The sequence below is a fragment of the Manacus candei genome, unplaced genomic scaffold, assembly GCF_025592945.1.
Source record: "Manacus candei isolate 608988 ecotype Guabito, Panama unplaced genomic scaffold, ASM2559294v1 h1tg000061l, whole genome shotgun sequence".
Lineage (NCBI taxonomy): Eukaryota > Metazoa > Chordata > Aves > Passeriformes > Pipridae > Manacus > Manacus candei.
The window spans coordinates 7,507,098-7,528,097 of NW_026138109.1; the positions used below are offsets into that span (position 1 = coordinate 7,507,098).

The following is a 21,000-nucleotide window of genomic DNA, read 5'->3' on the forward strand; positions in this document are numbered from 1 at the left end:
GGTACACTATCACCTTTCTGCTACTGCCTGAGACACCTGCATGGAGAGACAGTTGGAGGCTCTTTCGACAGAAAAGTGACTTTTCAGCTCAGGAGGCTGAACCTTGCATGGAGGCAAAATCAGATATTCGAAAAAGGTTCATCTAAGCCTCTTCCTCTCAGACTCTATTAGATAAAGGAAGGCAGGTCCCATAACAAACCATAAGTAAAACAGCTATTAACACCTTCCTTCTTTCAGTGCCATATAAAAGGATAAATTGTAATGAGACATTTAAAAAAATTAACTTTAGGAGCTCAGGCAGATATATCTGATTCTGTAAGGCCTGATGAAATTCAGCCTAGGGTGCTTAAGGGAGCAGCTGAAGCAATCTCTGAATTTCACTGCAATTACCCATGAAAACTAAAAGAGAGAAGAGGTCCTGTAGGATATGAACAAGGGAAAAAAAGCCCCTAGGAAATCCCAGAAAACAAAACCTGTCTCAAAGGATAGGTTAAAGGACTGTGGATGAGTCAGCCTAATGCTGAATTTCGAGAGCCGGAACAAAGTATTAAGTCATCCATATATATGTACAGCATAAGAAGATAAGGAACAGTGCACATGGGTTCATCAAAAATGACCTGGTCAAACAGAATGTATTTCCTTCCTTTTCAGGGTAACAGGCCTAAAGGAAGGACTAGATGTGTTTTACCTTTAATTTTGTAAGGATTCTGGCATACTCCCTGTGATGTTTTCAGAAGCAATATAAGGATTTACTATTAAGTGGATGAGTGCTTTAATATGAATTTCCAGGAGTTTAGTCAGTGATTTCTTGACCACTTGGGGGAACATTTCTAGATGGTCCCACAAGGCAGTATCCTAGGTTCAGTTCTATACAATATTTTCATTAGTAAGTAGCATAATGACTTGCAAAATACATGGAATGTTTGCAGATGGCAGAGCTGAGAAACAGAGGATTCTGCTAGGATCAGGTTTCAAAGTTATCTCAATAAACTGGAACAGAATCTGAAAATAATAGGTGAAATGTGATAAAGACAAGGAGAGAGGGACACAGACAGGAAGAAGAAAGCATATAAACATGTAGAAATTAGGGAATTTATGGCTAAGTGACAGTAGTGCAGAAAAGAATCAGAGACTGGTGTGGGAATCAGCAAAGTGATACTGCTGGAGGGTGCAGAAATCCTTTTCTCATGCATTAAGAGGTGTGTACTATATAAGACACAGTAGGCAATGACTCCTGTCTGTCAGTACAGGTGAAGACAGCTAGACTGCCCAGTGTCACTTTGAAGAATGCACTTCAGGAGTGGTAACACAACATCTGTGATAGCATGAGCGGAAGAAAAGGACACTCTCAAGGCCTCTTCTGCTTCTCATTTCTGTGATTCACAAACAGCTCACCACTTCCAGAAAGGAAGGTTTAGTCTGATTTTAAATTCAGTCTCACCTCTCACATGTTTACTGCATGTCATGTTCAATCACACTGTGACTACTTCATTCACTGCAATAGATGAGGCTACTTTGTATAGCAAACAAGTCTTTTCAGTGTGAGTAAAAGCTGATGGAGAGAGATATATGAAAATTACTTGTTACGTAAAAATAAATTCATTGAAAAATGTTTTATCTTAAAATCTGTATTTTCTTTTAAATGCAAATGTTTCAGCTATGACAGTAATCTGCAGATAAGGGAGTTGCTAAGCAAAGGAGGGTTCTGAGGGCTATTCTATCCTTTTTAGAAAAAGTTGTTGACATTTTACCATGCAAGAAGATAGAATGGGTCAGCTCAATGTAGTTAGGAAGTAAACTTGCTCCCATGACAGAAGCCACTGCAGAGGTAAGGTCTGCAAAGAATAACTCTTTCTAAAGGTGAACCAGTAACACTTAAATACTTGGTTGAACTGTTTGCCTTAGAGAGGAAATGGTTTAGAAATCTGGTGAATATCAAATGTTCAAAGATTCCAATGCCCTTAAGTCAGTTTGGGCTTCCTGCATTTGTCTTACATCCTTAATGAGCAACTCTGATCTAAGGTAGTCCCTGCCATCCTATCCTACCTGTAGCAGCAGCAGGGGTTTACTCAGATGTCTCCTTACTTTACCTACTGTATGTTTGCGACAATAGATATGTCAGTTTGAAGGGCCAGGAGGGGTGACAGGTTTGGTAACTGCAGACTGGCACTGAAACAAAGGCAGGTGCTTCATCTACCAAAAACTTAGGCAGCAACCAAAGTAGTCAGCTTGGCAGGACCATATCTCACCAAGCAGAGATGCAGGAGGATGAATTCCTTCAGCAATGCTGTGACAACCAAAACCTTCTCAAAACCTCCTGGAGCAGAAGACACAGCCCAGCACTGCCTGGATGCTCCAGAAGCAGCCCTCAACTGCAGACTGTCATCATAGACATGAGACTGGATAATGACTTTGTTCACAGGTACCAGCAAATTCCAGGCCTGTCTGGTGGAACTTGCTACAGACAATGCTAGGAACTTTCCATCCAACAAATTTATGAATTCTTCTCTTCTAGCAGCAGATGGCTACTTGCAAATTTTACTACAAGCATTCCTGAAGTTTTCTTCTCCAAAGTCCTTAAAAGCTTCCTGATAGCTGATGGAAAAGAGCTAGATGAGTTCACCAGCAACAAGGAAACACTCTAAAAGAAACTCCCACATCTTAGTTAGTCCCACAGACACTCCTGTTCTGAAAAATACTGCTCTCCTACACTTAGATCAAATGCTCTCCACCTTGATAGCATCTTCCTGGGACTCAGAGCTTCAGGCACCATGTCTTGAACATCAAGGAACTCAAGGGTGCAAGATCAGCAGAGAGGAGCAGAAAGTCAGGCCCACTGCATCAGCATGTTCACAGATCATCCACAAATTTGGGGCACAGAAAAAGGATAGCAAAACCTCTCCTACTAAAGACCACATTTGGTGATATTGGGAGGGACCCATCAGTAAGCAGAGAGTATGATCATGGGAGTGCCACTGATGCAGGGCAAAGGCCCAGCCTGAGGCTTGTGCATCACATGCTTCAGAGACTCAGATTTATCTGAAGGAAGTAGAGCTCAGTTATAAACAGCACTGGATAAGGCTGGCCCTCCTTTCAGTTTGTTTGCTTCCTGCTGGGATTCGGATGCTCTGCTTCGCACAGCGTTGCAACAGGAATTTGCTTGCTTATTCCTCTCGCAGCACTTCCCAGTGTATTTATTAGTCTGGCATGTTAACAGCCAAGGAGAGAGGAACCAGGCATTAGACTGTCACCTGTCTGTCCCATTAGGAGCCATATTCCCATGTCAGACACAACACGCAGCTGAATGATGGGTGCCAGAGGCCAACAAAGCTCAGGGGTATTTGACCAGCTGCAATTCACAGCTCTTGGTTTCAATTCTGACTGTACTCACGGAGCAAAATTTCCAATTTACAGACAAAATATGAAGTTTCCCGCTCCATGTGCAGGAAAACCAGACACACACAGCAGGCAGGTTGACATCCAAACTCCCAAGTTATCTGATGGTGCTAAAACAGAAATAGCATCTGACAGAAGGTTCTCATCACCACAGGATCAGCAGGGATTGGGAAAGACAGCCCTAGGGCCTGTTGGGTGCTGAGACTCCTGGGCACTACATCAAGCTGTGGCAGCTCCCCATGGCCCCAGGGATGGGAGTAGGGTGGGAGCCATCACCAGCCCGGGCTCCCTACATCTCGCTATGTGTCAAAGTGACCTTGCCTGCACCATCTCTGTTCAGCTTCTCTCTCGCTCTGCCATTATCACTCTCTTATCTTTATTTCATCCTCTTCAGAGTAGCACTGTGTTGTCTCAGGCTGTATTGGAGCCATTAAGACCCATCAGTGTATTTATATACACTATAAAGCAGTAGAACAGGATTCAAAGATCCAAGCAACCAAACAAATGCATTACAACTTCTCTGCTATTTTAAATCTCAGGCTAACATTTTCCAACATCCCAAGGCTTTCATGAAGTTTTAAATTTTACAAGTGAAGTTTTCTCCACAAACTAGCATCAGTGCAACTAAAGGGCATGGAAAATTTCTTGTATTTTGCTTGCAGACACCAGAAAAGAAATAAACAACCTGAAAATCCAAAATAAGATGGTTTGGATCTTAAGTAAAAGGAAGAGAAGAGAGAACAGCAACACGTTACAAGAGGAGAATCTACTGAGCAAGGAACAGTGAGAGCAGAAGGTTCAGCATCTGCATGAAGTACAGAGAGAAATACAGCATCCAAGCAGAAAGAGCTCATTTTTAGACAAACATTACATGACCTGCGAGGGATGCTTTGCAAGACAATTTCTAACCCACAAGAATCCACATCCAAGGAACAATTTAAAAACAATCAGTTACAGAAAATGAATCTCCAGAAGATACAGTTAGATACCATCTCAAAAACACACCATCAAAGTTAAAGGATCAAGGATTTTATTCATTATTGTGAAAGACATTTGGATACTTACCTTGCCGAACCTTAGAGTGGTTTGAAAAGTGTCCAAACTCTTTGAACAACATAAAAACATGCTGCAAAAGGCTTTATCCACCATTTCTGCCACAGGAGTGCCTTGCAATTTCCAGCACCTCCACCATGCCTAAATGAGCCCAAAGCTTCTGTGTGAATTTCTGGGACCCCGCAGAGCCTTTCCACAAAACAGTAAAACTTAACTCCGTGGGAGACAGGATTTCCTCCAGCAGGGCTGTGTCTGTGTGTCTGTAGTGAGCTCTCCCACTAACAAGGGACAACCAGAAGGCTGCTGATCTTAACCTTGATTTCTACCACAAGCATATAGCAACTCTTCCCAAGCACGGCCCTTCCTGCCCAGTTCCCTCCAGGAGAGGTTGAGGACATGACAGGTGCGCTGGCCACTAAGTGACTCATGGTGCTTCTGCAAGGGATGTGGTGTCAGGTCCTTAGCAGACTGGCACAACTCCTGCTCCTCCTGTTAGTGGATGCAGAACTGACTGTAGGGAACAGGGTTGCAGCTAAGGACTGCTCCAACAAGGAAGCCTCTGACAGATTGAGAGCTCCAGACCCCAAATGCATGTTGGCTGGACCATGGCTGCCTTTCCCACTCCTCTGTACTTCTGTGCAAGCACAGAACAAGTAAAGTGACCTCTCTGGTGAGGATACAGTGGCCTCTTTTATTCCTGGGATGTCAGAAGTTAATTAGACTTTTTGCCCTGTTTGCACTGGGCCAGATATGCAAGGCAGGGCTGGTAGCATGAAAAATGTAGTAGAAAGCTGGAGCTGAAGAGAAAGGCCCCCTGTGCAAATATTGCACTGACCTACTATAAGAGACACACAACTGTCTTGCAATACTGTAGAAGTTTGGTGTTAAATGATTCTCACCATCAGGTTTATGTTCTGCTTTCCTTTCAGGCTACATTCTCCCACTTGCCAGTCCACATCCTGGTGCTCCTCATCCCTATCTTGGGTCCAGCCTCCTTGATTTCAGGTCTCTATTGCTTTCTTTTCTTCTCCAGATTTCTATTTCTCCTCTAGAGTTATCCAGTAGCAGTATCCTCACAGACATGAATGAGAATTTTTTCACTGAACTACCCCCAGCAAACACCTATTTTGTGCTTCTTAGCAGTGAAGGTAACAGGAAGGGTGTTGAGGCTGTTCTGAGACAGCTGATCTTTATTCTGACCTTGATAGCAACCTTCTGTCTTATATTTTTCTTTTATTTCCTTTGCATCAAACAATTTGTTTGCCTGAAGCCAAAGAAACAAAATATTATGTGAAGCAGTAACATCTCAGAGGCAATGCAAGCTGCAAAATCTGTTTGTCTGACTGCAGATGACAGATTTAGGAGAATGCCCGTCATCAGAAATGAAACAATGTGCTGGTGTGACTGTGGATTACAAACAAAATGCTTTTTTTTTCTCCTAAGTGCAGCAAATATGATCATCTTCCCAGAAAGGGCTTTTTTTGTGCAGCTGTGTGCAGCAGCAAGCCATGCTGACTTTAAAGGGATTTTCATCTACTCCATCAGCAAAACAAGACTTCAGTGTGTCTGAGGTGGTTTCAGAACTTGCTAAAGTGCAGTGTAGACTTATTTAGGGACTTAGATTGGAACATAGAAAGTAGAGATGAAGAAGGGATCATACAATTATAGGGCAAACTCTAGCGAGCAAGTTTCAGGTGTGTTTTACCTGGCTTACATTTGAGATGGGACTTCTGCAAATTCTACTGGGAAACTATTCTGCAAGCTGACACTTCTTTTAGTTTCCTTTTGCAGTTTGCAGACTACTACCATCCTGTTTTGTCCTTTTTGTTCAAACCATGAGCATCACATCTAACCTGAGTTGCATTTGGTGAAGAATTAGCCAGCAGTGGCCAGCTTTTTCTCTTCCCATACACGAAAATAAGGCAGAAAATAATTCTCTCGGGATGCCATCTGAAGCTCCATGGCATCGGCTCCTCAGGGAGGCCAAATCAGCTTCAGTAAATTAACAATGAACAAAGGTGCTTTTCTAACCAGTGATCTCTCCATAGCAATTCCAAACCACGCTGTGACTGCAGAGATTTGCTTTAAGCACAGCCAAAAGAAATGTTCCCTTTGCAGATCTTAGGGTCAACACTCTGCAGTGACAATTTAGTCAGTAACTCTGATGGTAAGCAAGTAAAAAAATAATTATTTCTAACCCTCTGTAGCAGTGCTGGCTCTGTACAAGCCCAGCAGCAAGCAGAAATAATGTCCTTTGACTTGATGTGAAAGTGAACTAGAAGCACAGATTGAAAACAAATTTGTCAAAAAAGATGTGTTTCAGGAGGGAGACTGAACAACAGAAACGTTGACACTGCAGATAGTTTCAGTTATCAATCCCTGTTTCTGACCTGCTGCAGCTTTCAAATGCTTCAAACCTAAAATGTAGAAAGGTATGAGAAAAAGCAGTCTTCTCAGCTGTAAATAAACCCTAATCATAATCTTTTTTAAAAAAAGAAAGGAGAAAGTAAGAACAAATTCCATAGCTAGAAAGGGGAGAGGCTCCATGCTGACAGCCCCTTCCCAGCACGGTTTCATTTCTTCCCAGAGGATACTGCTCTTGTGGGCTCTGGGTGCCAAAGTCTAATCCAGTTGTTCCACTTTGGCACCTTCATTAACATCCACTGCCAAGCTCTGGGATGTGAGCCATTGGCTCAGAAAAATACACTGACCAGGAACTTGCTTTGTAGGCTTACTCAGAAATGATGGGAGTGTGAGGATTTTGCTGACTATTTGAGCATTATGTTGATTAAAGTAGGGTTTAGTTTAACAGCACCTAGGCTTTTTCCTAGCAGAACATGACAGTTTTGACACAGTTTCACAGGAGGTGACTCCTTTTTAGCTGATGTTTATATTCAAAGGCAGAGGCCTGAATTCATTGACCTGGAGACCATTTCTAGTTCTGTGCTGCTGTAAGACCTAAGGTTATGCACAGCATTATGCACACTGCACTGCAGGCATACACATTCACATGTCTATGAACGTGTTTATTCCCTTCTGGATTTGGATGCTCATCGATCAGTACCAAGCAATTAGAAATGTGTAATTTAAAACAAGACAGAATTTTCCATTATTCACAATGCAGTAGCACTTAATATAGAAGACAATTGCCAAATACATAAGAAACCATTGTTACACTCTTTAAAAATAGGGAGTGGTATTAGGCAGAGAAACACCTTCTTAGGTAACAGAATTAGAAAATGCGTATTATTTTGTTTTGCTGTTCATAATGGGCAATATTACATCAGCTTTGTTTTATGCAAATGCACTGAGATATTACTAAGTCACTGAAGATGAAGCAGCACAAGAAAAGAGCTGTCAGTCTGCTTTACTCACTTCCCATTTTGCTTCCATTGTGAAAGGGCTGTATTGTTTTTAAAGGAAGAAGCCAGGCAGTCCAGAGAACAAAAGCTAATTGTTTGGGAGAATTTTGTTACTTTTCTACTTTGTTCACTTTTTCTACAAAAGTGAGGTCCAGGACCTAGACAAAGACCAGGCTTCAGATTAGTTGGGATGTTGGTAAGCTAAATATGAGAAACAAGGCATCACTTTCTAGAATCATTTACTGCTGAATGAGGAATAACAATCCAATGTCTCACCCTAACAGATAGTCTGTGTTGACTTTCCTCCCATCAAATGGAGCAAAAACCTTTTCTAAATATTTTGGCTGATATTGACAAATGCTTACATTTCAGATCTTTCCAACAGAGGTACAAGCTCTCTGGATTGCTGTACAATCACCTAATTACTAACTTTGCTCACTAAGTTTTGTAGCAAGTAAAAAATCCTAAAGTTTAGTAAAAATATTGGTACTTTAATCACAGAATCACAGAAAGGTTTGGATTGGAAGGGACCTTAAAGGCCATCTTGTTCCAACTCCCTGCCATGGGCAGGAATGACTTCCACTAGGCCAGGTTGCTCAGAGGCATTTTCTTATTGCAGGAGAAAACTCAGAATAATTATTCTTAGCACTCAATCTGTGAAATAAAAAAGCAGGGACTACAGCCTACTCATAGCTACACCTGTCCCTATCCATGATGTATTTTCTGTCCTTTTCAGTGGTATCTTCCTAGAGTGCCTGATGATTTTTTTCACTTCTGAGCCACATTGCTGCCAAGTGGCACACACAAACCTACCTCTAAATACCCCATACAGGCTGCCTCCACTCCTGAATGTACCTGCTTCTGGTCTGCAGGGATGAGGCTGCTAATAACAGCCCTTAAGCTTACCCTGTCCTTCCCAATTCCATCTGGGGCACAAATGATATGGAATTCTGGCATCTATAGTGTGCAGTAACAACTGCAACCTCCCATAGCATGCTGCAGTAAGGCCATAAAAAACTGCACATAGGACTTATTATTTGGCCAGGCTTTTCTGGAAGCCTAAATGGCAGTGGGAGAAGCTCAGAGTTTTCTCTGTGTGTATGTGTGTGTGTGTATGTGCATGCCTGACACACTGTATTACAATAACAGCCCATGGCTGGGGTACAATGTTAACCTGGAAGAAGAGATGTAATTATTTGCTAGAGGAAAAGCTTTGGACAGACAAGCAGGAAATATAAAATTCAGGCCTTCTCTGAAATGTTACATTTGCATAAACTCTCTCTTTATAGCAAGCACAGGTCTTGCTCTTGGCATATTCCACATTCATCTGCAGTTCCATCAGGTTCCCTTGATTTCTTGGACTTACATAGGAAGATGCAATAATAAGAAGCCATGGCTGGGGGACAATCCACACACAGCAGGTGCCAAAGTACCAGGGACATTGACACGTGACTGTATTAGCCAGCCTAGATCAGGTGGCAGCAATAGTTACAGCAGCAACACCCGTGGCCCAGGCTGGCAAATCAAATACACACCTCTGCACCTCAATGGGCTTATACAGACCATGTTGAAATAGATGCTGCCACAATTCTGCTGCTATAAATGAGATCAGAAGCACATATAACCTACAGTGCTTCAATCTGGGCTCAGATTACATCGTAGGCATAACTGTAAAGTTAGCTGGATGTAGCAGCATATTCACCCTGATCTTTCACAGCACCATCCATCTGGTGGCTCTTTGTGACAGACGCCAGAGTGGCATTACTTTAAGAGCATTACCTGCACATCACAATTCTTAATTCACTAGAGTACTTCAGGATCAATTACAAGGTCAACTACAAGGTAGTGTGTCCTGAATCATACTGGCATCCAGTTCCACAGGCAGTTGCCCCTGGATTTATTGTGCCCAACAGATCTCTTTTAGAGCTGATATACTTGTTTTATACACAGCTTATGACTTGCTGCCCTGCGATTTTCTATTTGGAACATAAATAGCATTGCATGCTGGTATATACGATGCAGCTCTTCTCCAAAAAGAAGTAATTTATAATAATAAAAACTAAGAAATAATTGTTTATAGCAAACTTTTGCTCCCATGCTTAGCTTCTGTTGGGAACCAAGGATTCATGCGGTTGCTTTGCTTTTCTGCATATTGCAAAATTAGTTTGAAAAAAGAACTTAATAATCAACCAGAAATGCGTATATTAAAACAACACCTTTCTCCATACAGCGCTTTTCCAGCTGTGCCCAAAATCAGTCCTATTTAAAGCCCATTTAGAGGAAAGGAAAAGCAGCCTTACCTGCCACACTGGCCCTGAGTGCTTTCCTGACGCAGCACTGCTCTTGTAGCTGGGCTGGGAGGTTTCCTTCCTCAGGTTGTAGATGGCCACATTGCCATCATAGAAGCCCACTGCTATGAGGTGGGGGTGCTCACTGTTGAAGTCCAGGCACATGACGCCACTGTCGCTGCTGAAGATGTACTCTGGGAAGGAGGGGTTCTTCAGGGTGTAGAGCAGGAGCATGCCATGGCCCTGCTTCATGAAGTCATCTAAACAAGGAGATGTTAAATCAGTTTCCAGCTATTGAAACATACAATCTGACAGCACCCAGTTATGCCTAAAACCCCTGAATGCACAGTTATGTGGGAAGGGCATCAGTCACAGGACCAAATGGTCACACTGGTGTGCCTACATCTGAACATCCTTTATGCCGTTGATATATCACTCCCACTAAGGATTCCACTAACGTTGCAGACATTGAAGGATAGTTGAACCAAGGATAGTGTCATTTCAGTTTCTGTATTGGCAATATTTGATATTTCAGTCTCCACTGCTTTTTCAAAGAAAAGCATTTCATTAAAGTACCTGTAAAGCATCATATCCATTGCCATTACTCGTTAAGTGGACAATATACAAGTCACAACTGATTTATTTTCTGTTGATGTCCAACATCTCCTTGTTTGGCACAGAAACTCCTTTTTGGCAAGACTTTCCATTCTCTTTTCTATTTACTTTCCCCTTTCCTTTGCACTGCTAAAATTAGGTCTCCCTATTCTCAGTAGGACCATCTTTCTTTTGTGTTTTTTACTTATCATGCCCTGGCTGCCTCTGCAATTCTCAGGGTTTTTTGGTGATGTAAAAAACAATTTCCAAATTCTCTGAAAGGGGAAGAAAAGCTGTCGATGTAGATAAGCTCTCCAGAAACAAAGAAGGAACTTTCCTAATCTATGAAAACAATGCTGTCTCTGAGAGTATCCTAGCCATCTAGTGCTTTTTATTACTGTCAATGCCTGCAGGCACCCAGTATATGGGAAATAAATTCTGCTTTCTGTGCTACAAGTACTCCGTATATATCCTATTTCCAGAACAGTCCTCTTCTTTTAAAAATGCTTCCTACGTCTCTTCACATTTTGTGCAGTCTGCAGGATTAGGACTTGGCAAATGTGTACTCCAGAGATAACATTAACTTTAGAAAACTCTCCTTAGCAGTAAGCTGATCCCAAATCAGCATGCTGATAGAGACTTTGTGTACGTCAAATTTATCAGGGCCACATTGAGAGAACATTCAAAGAACCAGCAAAGAAACACATACCAATAGAACTGCTGCTTTGTATTTGATTGTGGAAATATTCTCTGTTCACAGGTCTCTCCATGTTGGTATTAGATGAGGAAAATGGCTTCTTCATTGGGCAGAAAGGTAAGATTCCAAAACTGGCATTACTTTAAACATATCTGAACCCAAATAACAATTTAAACTTTTTTTTTTTTTTTTGATGAGGGGAAGCTTATTCCTAGAATTCTAGCTGAACATGTTTTCTCTATCAGAGATTTGCCCAGTTCTTTTAATTCACGAAATTGTCTTTGTTCTTAGCCAAGTAATGTCATTGAACTGGTATTTAGTTGAGGTCCATCCACAACAAGGATGAATCCATTCTCTCCTCAGGAGTAAAAACACTTGGGAAGGCTGTGGAAATGACCACCTGGAGTGACTCAGAGCAGAATGGACTATGAAGTCAAATCAGCCTTTGAATCCAATCTGTTTCATAATCTTATTTCTCCTGGAGTGTGCTGACCAGACAGATATATTTTCAAAAAGTCTGTGGAGCACAATCATTTTCTATTTGTTAGCACTGTGCCAGGGAGCCTTGGAGAGCTGTCCCCCATCACCCTGTACAGACAGCAGAAGAGACACCTCCTCAGAGGGTAATTCAGCCACCAAATATCTGAATTGGGTTTTGGAGGCTGCTCTCTCCCCAGTGATCTGGCAGGAACAAAGGCCAGCCACATTCTTCAATTAGAGGTGATAGAGCAGGCCTTTATCAGCTGAAATAGCCCAGCAGCTTCACCAACTGAAGCAACTTCCACCTGGAGGTTAGCCTGGCAAGGGAAGAGCAAAGCCTTGGGAAAAAGCTCTGGGAGAATGAAACACTTTGCAGTTACAACACCCAAATGCAGGTCTATGTGTGGATGCCTGTACGCTCAGAGTCCAAGCTCCTGCCATCATCAGTAGAGATCAATCAATCCACTTCACTGAGTGCAGAAAATTCACTTCAAAGGCGAGTAAATCTGATTTACTCCCTATGCTCCACTGACTATAATAACCACCACTGACTTGGTAAACCCACCTTAATACAGGAGCTGCATCCTACTCATTATATTATTATTATGTTATGAAATATCGTGGATGTGGGTTAAAGCACAGATGTGTGAACACCACACATAAGTCTGAATAATATGATTGCTAAAATACAGCCTATTCCTCATGAAAGGCAACGTGAGGAGAAAACCCCACAAATAACACTGAAACAAGTTGCATAAACCCCAGTAAAACCTTCTGGAATAGGCAGATAAATCCATTTTAACAAAGGGTGAGTTCTCACCCAGAATACTAAACGGTTACATACACGTCATACACGTTCTTTAATAAATAAATGAAAATAGCTTTTTTCATTAGTGATATTCAGTGTTCCAGAATGGCAGGGACAGCACATACTCACAGCAGCACATCTGTGGTATAGCCTTGAAGAGTGGCATTACCAAGAGAAAGGTTTTTGGTTTTCAGTAAAAACTAGCACTGCACTGTGCCCGAACATCCTGTGTAGTCAGTCTCTTGGCATGCAGGTAGCTCAGTGAATCAATGTTAGAAGACCATGGAGCACACTGTCAAGCAAAGGGTACAGACCCAAGAGATGACAATGGTGATTCCACTGCTGGAAGTGAAAGCAGCAGCTTCAGAGACAGCTGCTCTGCACCACATGGATGCACCAGCATGTACTGTGATGCCCCATGCAGACCCACAAAGTGCAAACTGCCTTTTTTTCCCTGAGGTACAAGGGCTGGAGATATTAGAGATATTAGGCAGTTTTTCTGATAATCAGTGCCAGCAGGGCTTGTTCTTTACAGGAGGACAAAAGGCAGCACAGCAAGAAGAGGAGAGTGAATAGGCTCCTGCCGTAGTGAGTTGCATGTCATGAAGATCCTCAGTGTTCACATGAGCAGGGGCTAAATTTCAGACACTGATGTGTAATAACTGTATGTGAGATGAAAAGTTTTACTAATGAAAGATGCAGATAGTGTGATTACTGGTCTCAGCGTGGAGAACTGAGACTGTAAGTATCTCCTGCAAAAAGAAATAGGTTTCAAACCAACTATTGACACTGTCTAAAATGTTCCTCTGCATTTGTATTTAAAGCTGGACACATTCACCCCAAATCTTTTTCAGAAAAATACTGATTTAGTGGTAGGAAAGTATCCCAGAATATCATTGTGATATCACCAAATAGTTCATGCAAAACAAAAAATCTAAAAAACATCTAAATCTTTTGTTCTGATGCTTACTGAGTGTCTGTTATAACAGATTTTCCATTTATATTATTTCTTTTAATTAGAATTTAAAAGAACCAGAAAATGTTCAATATCAGACCAAAGTATTTTGTTTGCTGGAGGTGTATATCATTTTTTTGTTTTTTGGTTTTAATTTTATTTACATCTTTCCCTCTTGGATCACCAACAAAGCCATGAGACATACATGGTTTTCCTCGATTTCCTCCAAAATGTTTAGTGGCTGAACCGGTATGCTCAACACATCAGTATCCTCAGTTTAGAAAGTATAATGCTTAGGATAAATCCTGCATTCACATAATAAATCTCAGTGTGGGGATCCTCCACGGTCATGAGTTAAAGTAGGTATTTTTACTACACAAGAAGCCAGTGCTCCAGTTTCTTGCATGATGAACTGGCAAATTACCTTCTCTTTGGAGGATTTAAAACCCAAAACACTGCAGCCTTATATCTTCGATCCTGTGATACATGGCTTTCTATAAATCAAGTCTGCCAGCTGTCTCGCTGATATCACTTGGAACAAGATATCACCATGCTAAAAAGAGCTACTGCTGCCTAAAATCAGTCCTGTCTCTTCCAGGAGTCTATCTGATTAAAAAAAAAAAAGAAAAAGAAAAAGAAAAAGATGGAGAGATACATTTGTGAACAGCTGATTGTTTCTGACCATCACAGCTACACAAGCATATCTACTCTCCTTTCCCAGATACGCTCTGTTTTGATGAGCTGGCTGGCTGGGGCTCTATCCTTTAGGCTTGAATTTCTTGGAAGCCAAGCTGGTTGTGCTCTACATTTGGTTAGACAATCTCCTCTGGGGAGGAGAGATTAGCTTCAAAGACAAAAATTTTGGTAGCCTCAGCTACTTATTTGTCTTTCAGATATTTAGAGGACAAAAAAGACCAGCAAACTTCTCCAAGCAAATTGAAGGTCTACAAAACCCTGAGCACAATCTAAGAATATTCCTGTGCTTCCATCTCCATGGCATAGACTTAGCAAGTCACAAATTAGTGACTTTTCAATACATTTTTTTTTCTGTCATTGAGCAAACCCTGTGCGCAGGGCACTGAGCACCAGCTGATCTAACCTGCTGTGAAACAACCTGGGTGAGCTTGCACTGCTCTTTCACTTGCAAGACTCTCTCCTAATTTAAAGGCTTATTTAAATAGCTCTGCCAACTCCACACTTTGCTGCAGTCGCAGAATTGGTGTGCTGCAAGAAAGGAAACAGCTGGCACTTCGAGCTTAACTGTATGCCAATAGTTCCGAAAAATCAAGGAAAGAACAAATCTTTCCAAGCGCCCAGAGAGTTTGGGCATGTGCTGAATGTGGTTTCAAAGGCTCTTGAGGAGTAAAGTAATAACTGGAAGCTTTATAGCACTTCAGAGTGCTTTAAGCCTGTATATGCAGCACTTTTTTTTACAGAATTAGAAAAGGCAGTGGAGGGGACTGCCAAAGACACCACAGTAAGCTAGAATAACAGGGAACAGAGCTGGGACTTCACAGCTCAAGAAGACCCCATCGCAGGATTCCTGATAAATTTAAACCAGTATCACTGGTGCTCATTCTGTTCCTATCACCTAAAATGCCCAGAAGTTCTCAAGTATCCTGTTGCGTTGATATATCCCAGATCACTATGGATCTGGCTGTAAACCATACTGTGGGCAGGGAAAAGACTTCCATTGAACTTTCAAAACAGTCCCTTCCCAGAAAAGAAAATGTTTTGAGAATTCACTGCTTCATAGCTCAAGGCCAGAAGGCGTGGCCTCCTCTACTTCACAGCTCAAAAATGTTACTGGCATATCCTGTTTTGAGCCTGATAACTTGGTTTTGGCAAGTATATGCACATTTCATTTGAAGATCTCAAAAGACAGAGAAGCCACTGTTTCATTTTGCAGTTTGTTTCAACATTTGATCACTTTGAGTGATTTAAAAAGTGAACATAATTCCTTATTTGACCTACTTGGCTTTTCACTGCTAATTCTCACTGTGCCTACCTTGACTGAATAAAAGACTTCTTTCATGTCTGGTATTTCTCTTCATTAAGATACCTTAAAACTGAATGCTAGTTACCTTTCAGCATACTTTTGATAACCATCACACCCTGAACTCAAAAATCCCATTTATTTACACCAGCACTGCATAGAGAGGGCTGCTCAGCAAAAAGCGAGAAACCAACGCGAGCTTTGCCACACCAGCCAAAGGCACTGTCTTCCCATCTGCAAAGAGAAAGCCACTTCTCAAAATGATGTGGAGAAGAGTAAGAGTATTAAGAAACTTTCCAGAGATTTGTGAAGGATATCACATGACTAGGACTTATGCTAGGGCCAGACAAAAATCATTTCCAGTCCAAATTTCAATGGAATGTTGTCCTCTCTCCACTTTTAGGGCATCCTCTCCAACTGTTTAATCAATTTGAGATGCTTTCTGAACTATCTACATTTTTCTGCACGCTTTGAAAAATGTTGGCTCTGGAACCAAATGTAATATTCCAGTATTGGTCTCACTAATGCTCAAATCATATCTCTGCTGCTACTCAGGATTCCCTGTTTGCACACCAGAATCATGTTCGGCCTCCTTGCCAAGATATCACACTGAGAACTCAAATTTCTTACTTGTTCACAAAAGTGAGAGGTTTTCCTCTTTTTTTCTTTTTTCTTTTATTTTTTTAGAGAAGCTGCCTTCCAAAACACAGCACTCTTCCTTGTCTAGAGAGCTATAATGTTATATTTGGCTGCATTAAAATGCATTTGGTTTGAATAATTCCAGCTTACCACAAGATTAATCACTCTGTACGACAGCTCTGTTCCCAGCATGATTTACAACTTCACCTGCCTTTTCATCAGTCACACATTTCATCTGCTGTGAGTTTACATTCCCATCCAGAGGACCAAGGAAAACAATGCCTAGCTCCAGGGCCACTACACACCCCAACAGCACCCCTTCTGAGACACTATCTCAGATGATAATTCCAACAGCATTTATTTTCTTACATTTGTCAGTGGAAGTTGAACCCCCCCCTGTCAAGACCACCTTGCACTGGCCTGAACTGTGAGAGCACAGGCACTTCCTACCCCAAGGAAATATGTACCATCCAGTTAGCAGTGTTGATACCGCAAGATCTGCAAAGGCTGAGCAAGTCCACCAGTGCAGAGGAGGCAAATCATAGATCATTTTGGTTTATGCTGATTCAGATGCTTGAATGTCAAATTTAACATTCTGTTTGACACCTTTCACCAGCTGCTTGACTAATTCCTGCTACTCCTGATCCAGTTAATATTTTTAGCTGGGACTTCTAGGAAGCACAGAACTTGCAGTTTGGATAGCAGAGGTACAAAACTAGAATTTCTAAGTCTTTTGGACTTTTTAGAGAAGAAAAAATTGTCAGATGGCAAGGCAAGCTGTAATTTATACATGTCCTGAGGCTGCATCACAGTCCTAATAACTGCTGTGGGCTCCACACATGTCAGAGGCAAGACACAAATCTCGGAAGCACAGATGGATAGATATAAACAGCTTTTAAGGAAACGAGCTGTCAGGTATGTTTGCATCTTACTCTAAATTACAGTCTGGTAAAGTAATACAAGAGAAACCACAGTCAACTGAGGGCAACAAAAGTTAGTATTTAGGAAACACCTAGAACCATGTGCTGTTTGTCAGTGCCTGCAAGAGCAGAGGCTTAGAAGCAAAGAAGAACGAGGGAGAACGGGATGAAAATATGTAGCACCTTCCTAAAAAGAGCAGGAGGATCTGGCTTCCATCTCAGCTCCCCCTTGGTTTAGATAAAGATGAGCAGATCAGCATTGCAAAAAGAGTTTGCAATGCTCTAGGTAAAACCAGAGTTTTCTCATTCTGATCAGAAAGGGTTTTGCATTATGACACTAGCCCTCACTAGAATTATTTTTAAAATTTTCTTCTTTAAATAAGATATTCAAAAGGGCATGGTCTTACAATGTAAATAGTAATGGTGTAACTGCCTGTATGTTATGAATGCAAACTTCAGGTGGAGAGAGGGGATTCTGCCCTTCTATTCTGGTGAGATCCCACCTGCAGTGCTGTGTCGAGCTCTGGGGTCCTCAGCATAGGAAGGACATCAACCTGCTGGAATGAGTCCAGAGGAAGCCACAAAGATAATCAGAAGAATGGAGCATCTCTCCTACAAGGAAAGGCTGAGAGAGTTCGGATTGTTCAGCCGGGAGAAGTGAAGGCTCTGGGATGACCTAACTGTGGCCTTCCAGTACCTTAAGGGAACCTACAAGGAAGAACAGGAGAGACTTTTTTCAAGGGTGCGTAGTGACAGGACAAGTGGGAATGGATTCAAACTGAGAGAGTGTAGGTTGAGATAAAATATTAGGAAGAAATTCTTCACTGTGTGGGTAGTGAGGCCCTGGCACAGGTTGCCCAGAGAAGTTGTAGATGTCCCATCCCTGGAAGTGCTCAAGGCCAGGTTGGATGGGGCTCTGATCAACCTAGTCTAGAGAATGTGTTCCTATCCTTGGCAGGGGTGTTGGAACAAGACAATCTTTAAGGTCTCTTACAGCCAAAACCATTCTATGATTTATCTTGTACGATAAAGGCACAAGACAAGCAATGGGGAGATTTGTATACCAGACCCTGCTTTGTCATGACCAGCCACTGTGTTCTCAGTCCTTTCTTCTCCATATTTCTCACTCTTTTGTATTTCATATCCTCTCTTCTGAGGATATACATCACTGATGAGTGAGGAAAAGGGTGTCTGATGCGAGTTATAAAAGTTCTGTATATCAATAATGTCAAAAGCAACACTCCTTGTTGTTTTTGGGAATGCATTTCTGTTTTGACCCTCAGCTAGACAGACTAATAATCTCACATAACTCACTCCTATAGCTCCTCAGAAACCAGGGAGCAAAGGACACTTCCCAGCTCAAACACCCAGGAGGAAGCACTTGTCCCCACAGAGCACTCCGAACCTGGGAAGCTGGACAAGCGCTAATCCTCCCATTACACCCTGGGCAGCAGTTGGCTCAATCACCTAAATTTTTGCTCCTGCCTTTCTTGTTTTCATTGATGTAAGCTCCAATTTTCATATTATTTCACTACATAAAACTTCCCCTATCCCTCTCTTAACAAACTAGCATACTTGAGAGCATTCACAACGAACTAAACATTTAAGAGTGCCATCAAGTGGCCAAGTGTGGGCTTCCAGGTGGCACGCATCGTTTAGCAATGCCCAGGATCATGCCACAAATGGACATCTACAAATTGCTGCCCTTGGATAATCACAGCAGCCTGCAAACAAGCCAGGTTGCCAGCATCTCAGTATTCCTGAGCAATGAGGCAGATGCACACTGCAGGAGATGCTTATGTATTCCGTAACTAAAGGACAGGGAAGTTTATGAATGTGCTATGGCCTCTTGGAAGCAGACAGATGATGCTTGATGAGATGGACATGTACAGCTCAGACCATGGAGGAGACAATGAGAAATGATACAGCAGCTTTGAGAACATTTTTGAAGACATTTGGCAGAAGACCCAGATTTGATAGAGGAGCAAGGAAGAAGCAAAGTCACACACACAGGCCACCCTGAAGTCAATTTTGCACAGGCATCCCCCATGAAAATTACAGAAGCCATTACAGCTCCGACACCTGCCCCTAGACCATTTGCAGCAGTGGTTAACTTCAAATGCTATGGGAAGTGTATAAAAACAGGGCATAAGACCATTGATATTTCTTCTAGAGGACTGCCTAGGCCCCTGATAATTTGTGGTTAAGCATCTCCCAGGTCTCTAATGGACTTCTTCCCATTTCTCTGTGCAGTCAGCTAGTGAACATTAAATTTATACAGTATTTTTCAGCATTCTTCTTTGTATATTCCTCAAGACTCTGGGATGCAACTCATGGAGTCCCATAGACTTATGTACATTTAGGTTCCCCAGGTGGTCATGAACTTGATCTTCTCTTACAGAGGGAGGCACTTTTCTCCTCCAGTCCCCATCCTGCTGTCCATACACTTGAGAAGTGAGGGAAGAGAAGTTGCCATTGAAGGCTGAGGTATACAGCAATCTTTTTGCTTCAGCCTTCTCCTCATCCATTGATACCAGTTTTCCAACATTGTTTATCAGGGGTTGCACAGTCTTTGACCCTCCTTTTCTGGTTAACACACCTGTAGAAGCCCTTCCTTGTTATCCTTTGCACCCCTTGCCAGGTTCAGTTCCAGCTTTGCCTTGGCCTTCCTCACACCCAGGAAGCCTGAATAACACCCATTCACAGTGTGTACTGCAATAAAGCAATAGCTTTCAGTCCTTTGATCAAATAATAAGGTCAGGGGGGGAAAGGTGGTTATGGTAAAAGGAGAGAGAATCCTTCAGAGTGAAACTTCCAAACAGCAACTAGCTGTTACTAGGGAATGGAACTGGTCCAAAAGGCTCACATAAAGCACCAAGTACCCATGCAAACTGTGGGCCAAATTTTGGCTTACACTTATATGTGATGGATAAAAGATGAAAAAGAAAGAAAATAATCACAGAATCACAGGATAGCTGAGAATGGAAGGCACCTCTGGAGAACATCAAGTCAAATCCCCCTTGCCTAAAGCAGGTTCAGTGAGAGCATGATGCCCAAGACTGTGCTGTCAGGTTTTTAATATCTCCAAGGGCATAGCTCCACAGCTGCTCAACTGTTCCATTGCTCAACCACCCTCACTGTAAAGAAGTTCTGTCTTACTTTAAAGGAACTTTTATCTATCTCACCTCACGTCCATTGTCTTTTGGTTTTCACTTGATACCACTGAGGAGAGTCTGTCTCTGCTTTTGTCATTCCCCTCCATCAGGTATTTATCTACAAAAGTAGAAATTCCCCCTCTCTCTAGTGACAGCCAACTTCACAGGTTCCCAGCTCTGATAAGCCGAATCAGACTCAAGCCAATGCATGGATTTGCTATGGGAGTTAAAGGGCAGTTTATCTCTCCATTATCTCCTGTCTCAACCAGCCAGGCTGCTGTTGGGCAATCAGTCTTCCCTCCAGCATCTCTGCAGCAGAGGAAGAAGCCTGGGACTGCATAGCATCTAGAAAGGATGTTCTGCTCCAGAGCATCAATCTCCTGTCACTTGTGAGCCAAGGTGGGTATCAGTATCAGCATCTTGAGCGATGGCTTCTCTTTTAAGAACTCACCAAAAATAAAAGAGCTGATACAACTGTCCCTCTATGAAGATCTCTTATGCAGTGGTGGAAAACACTTCATCAGGCACCACTTGATGGGAGAAGCTGGAGAATGCCAATGAATCCCAGCCAGCTCTCTCATGCCTGGAGGAATTTGATAGGAATAACTCAGGACAGAATGAGTTTGCAATAGCTCTTGGAGTTATACCTGCTGCCTT

At 42.1% G+C, this 21,000-nt stretch overlaps 1 protein-coding gene across 2 annotated transcripts in view; it reads right to left on the reverse strand.

The window, feature by feature from the left end:
• The window catches only part of DNAI1 (dynein axonemal intermediate chain 1), a 148,493-nt gene that overhangs the window by 63,798 nt on the left and 63,695 nt on the right, over positions 1 to 21,000 (reverse strand). For both annotated transcript variants that reach the window (XM_051804485.1, XM_051804484.1), the window contains exon 13: positions 10,112 to 10,359. In XM_051804485.1, the coding sequence (XP_051660445.1) occupies positions 10,112 to 10,359 (248 nt within the window). The remainder of the gene's footprint in view (positions 1 to 10,111; positions 10,360 to 21,000) is intronic.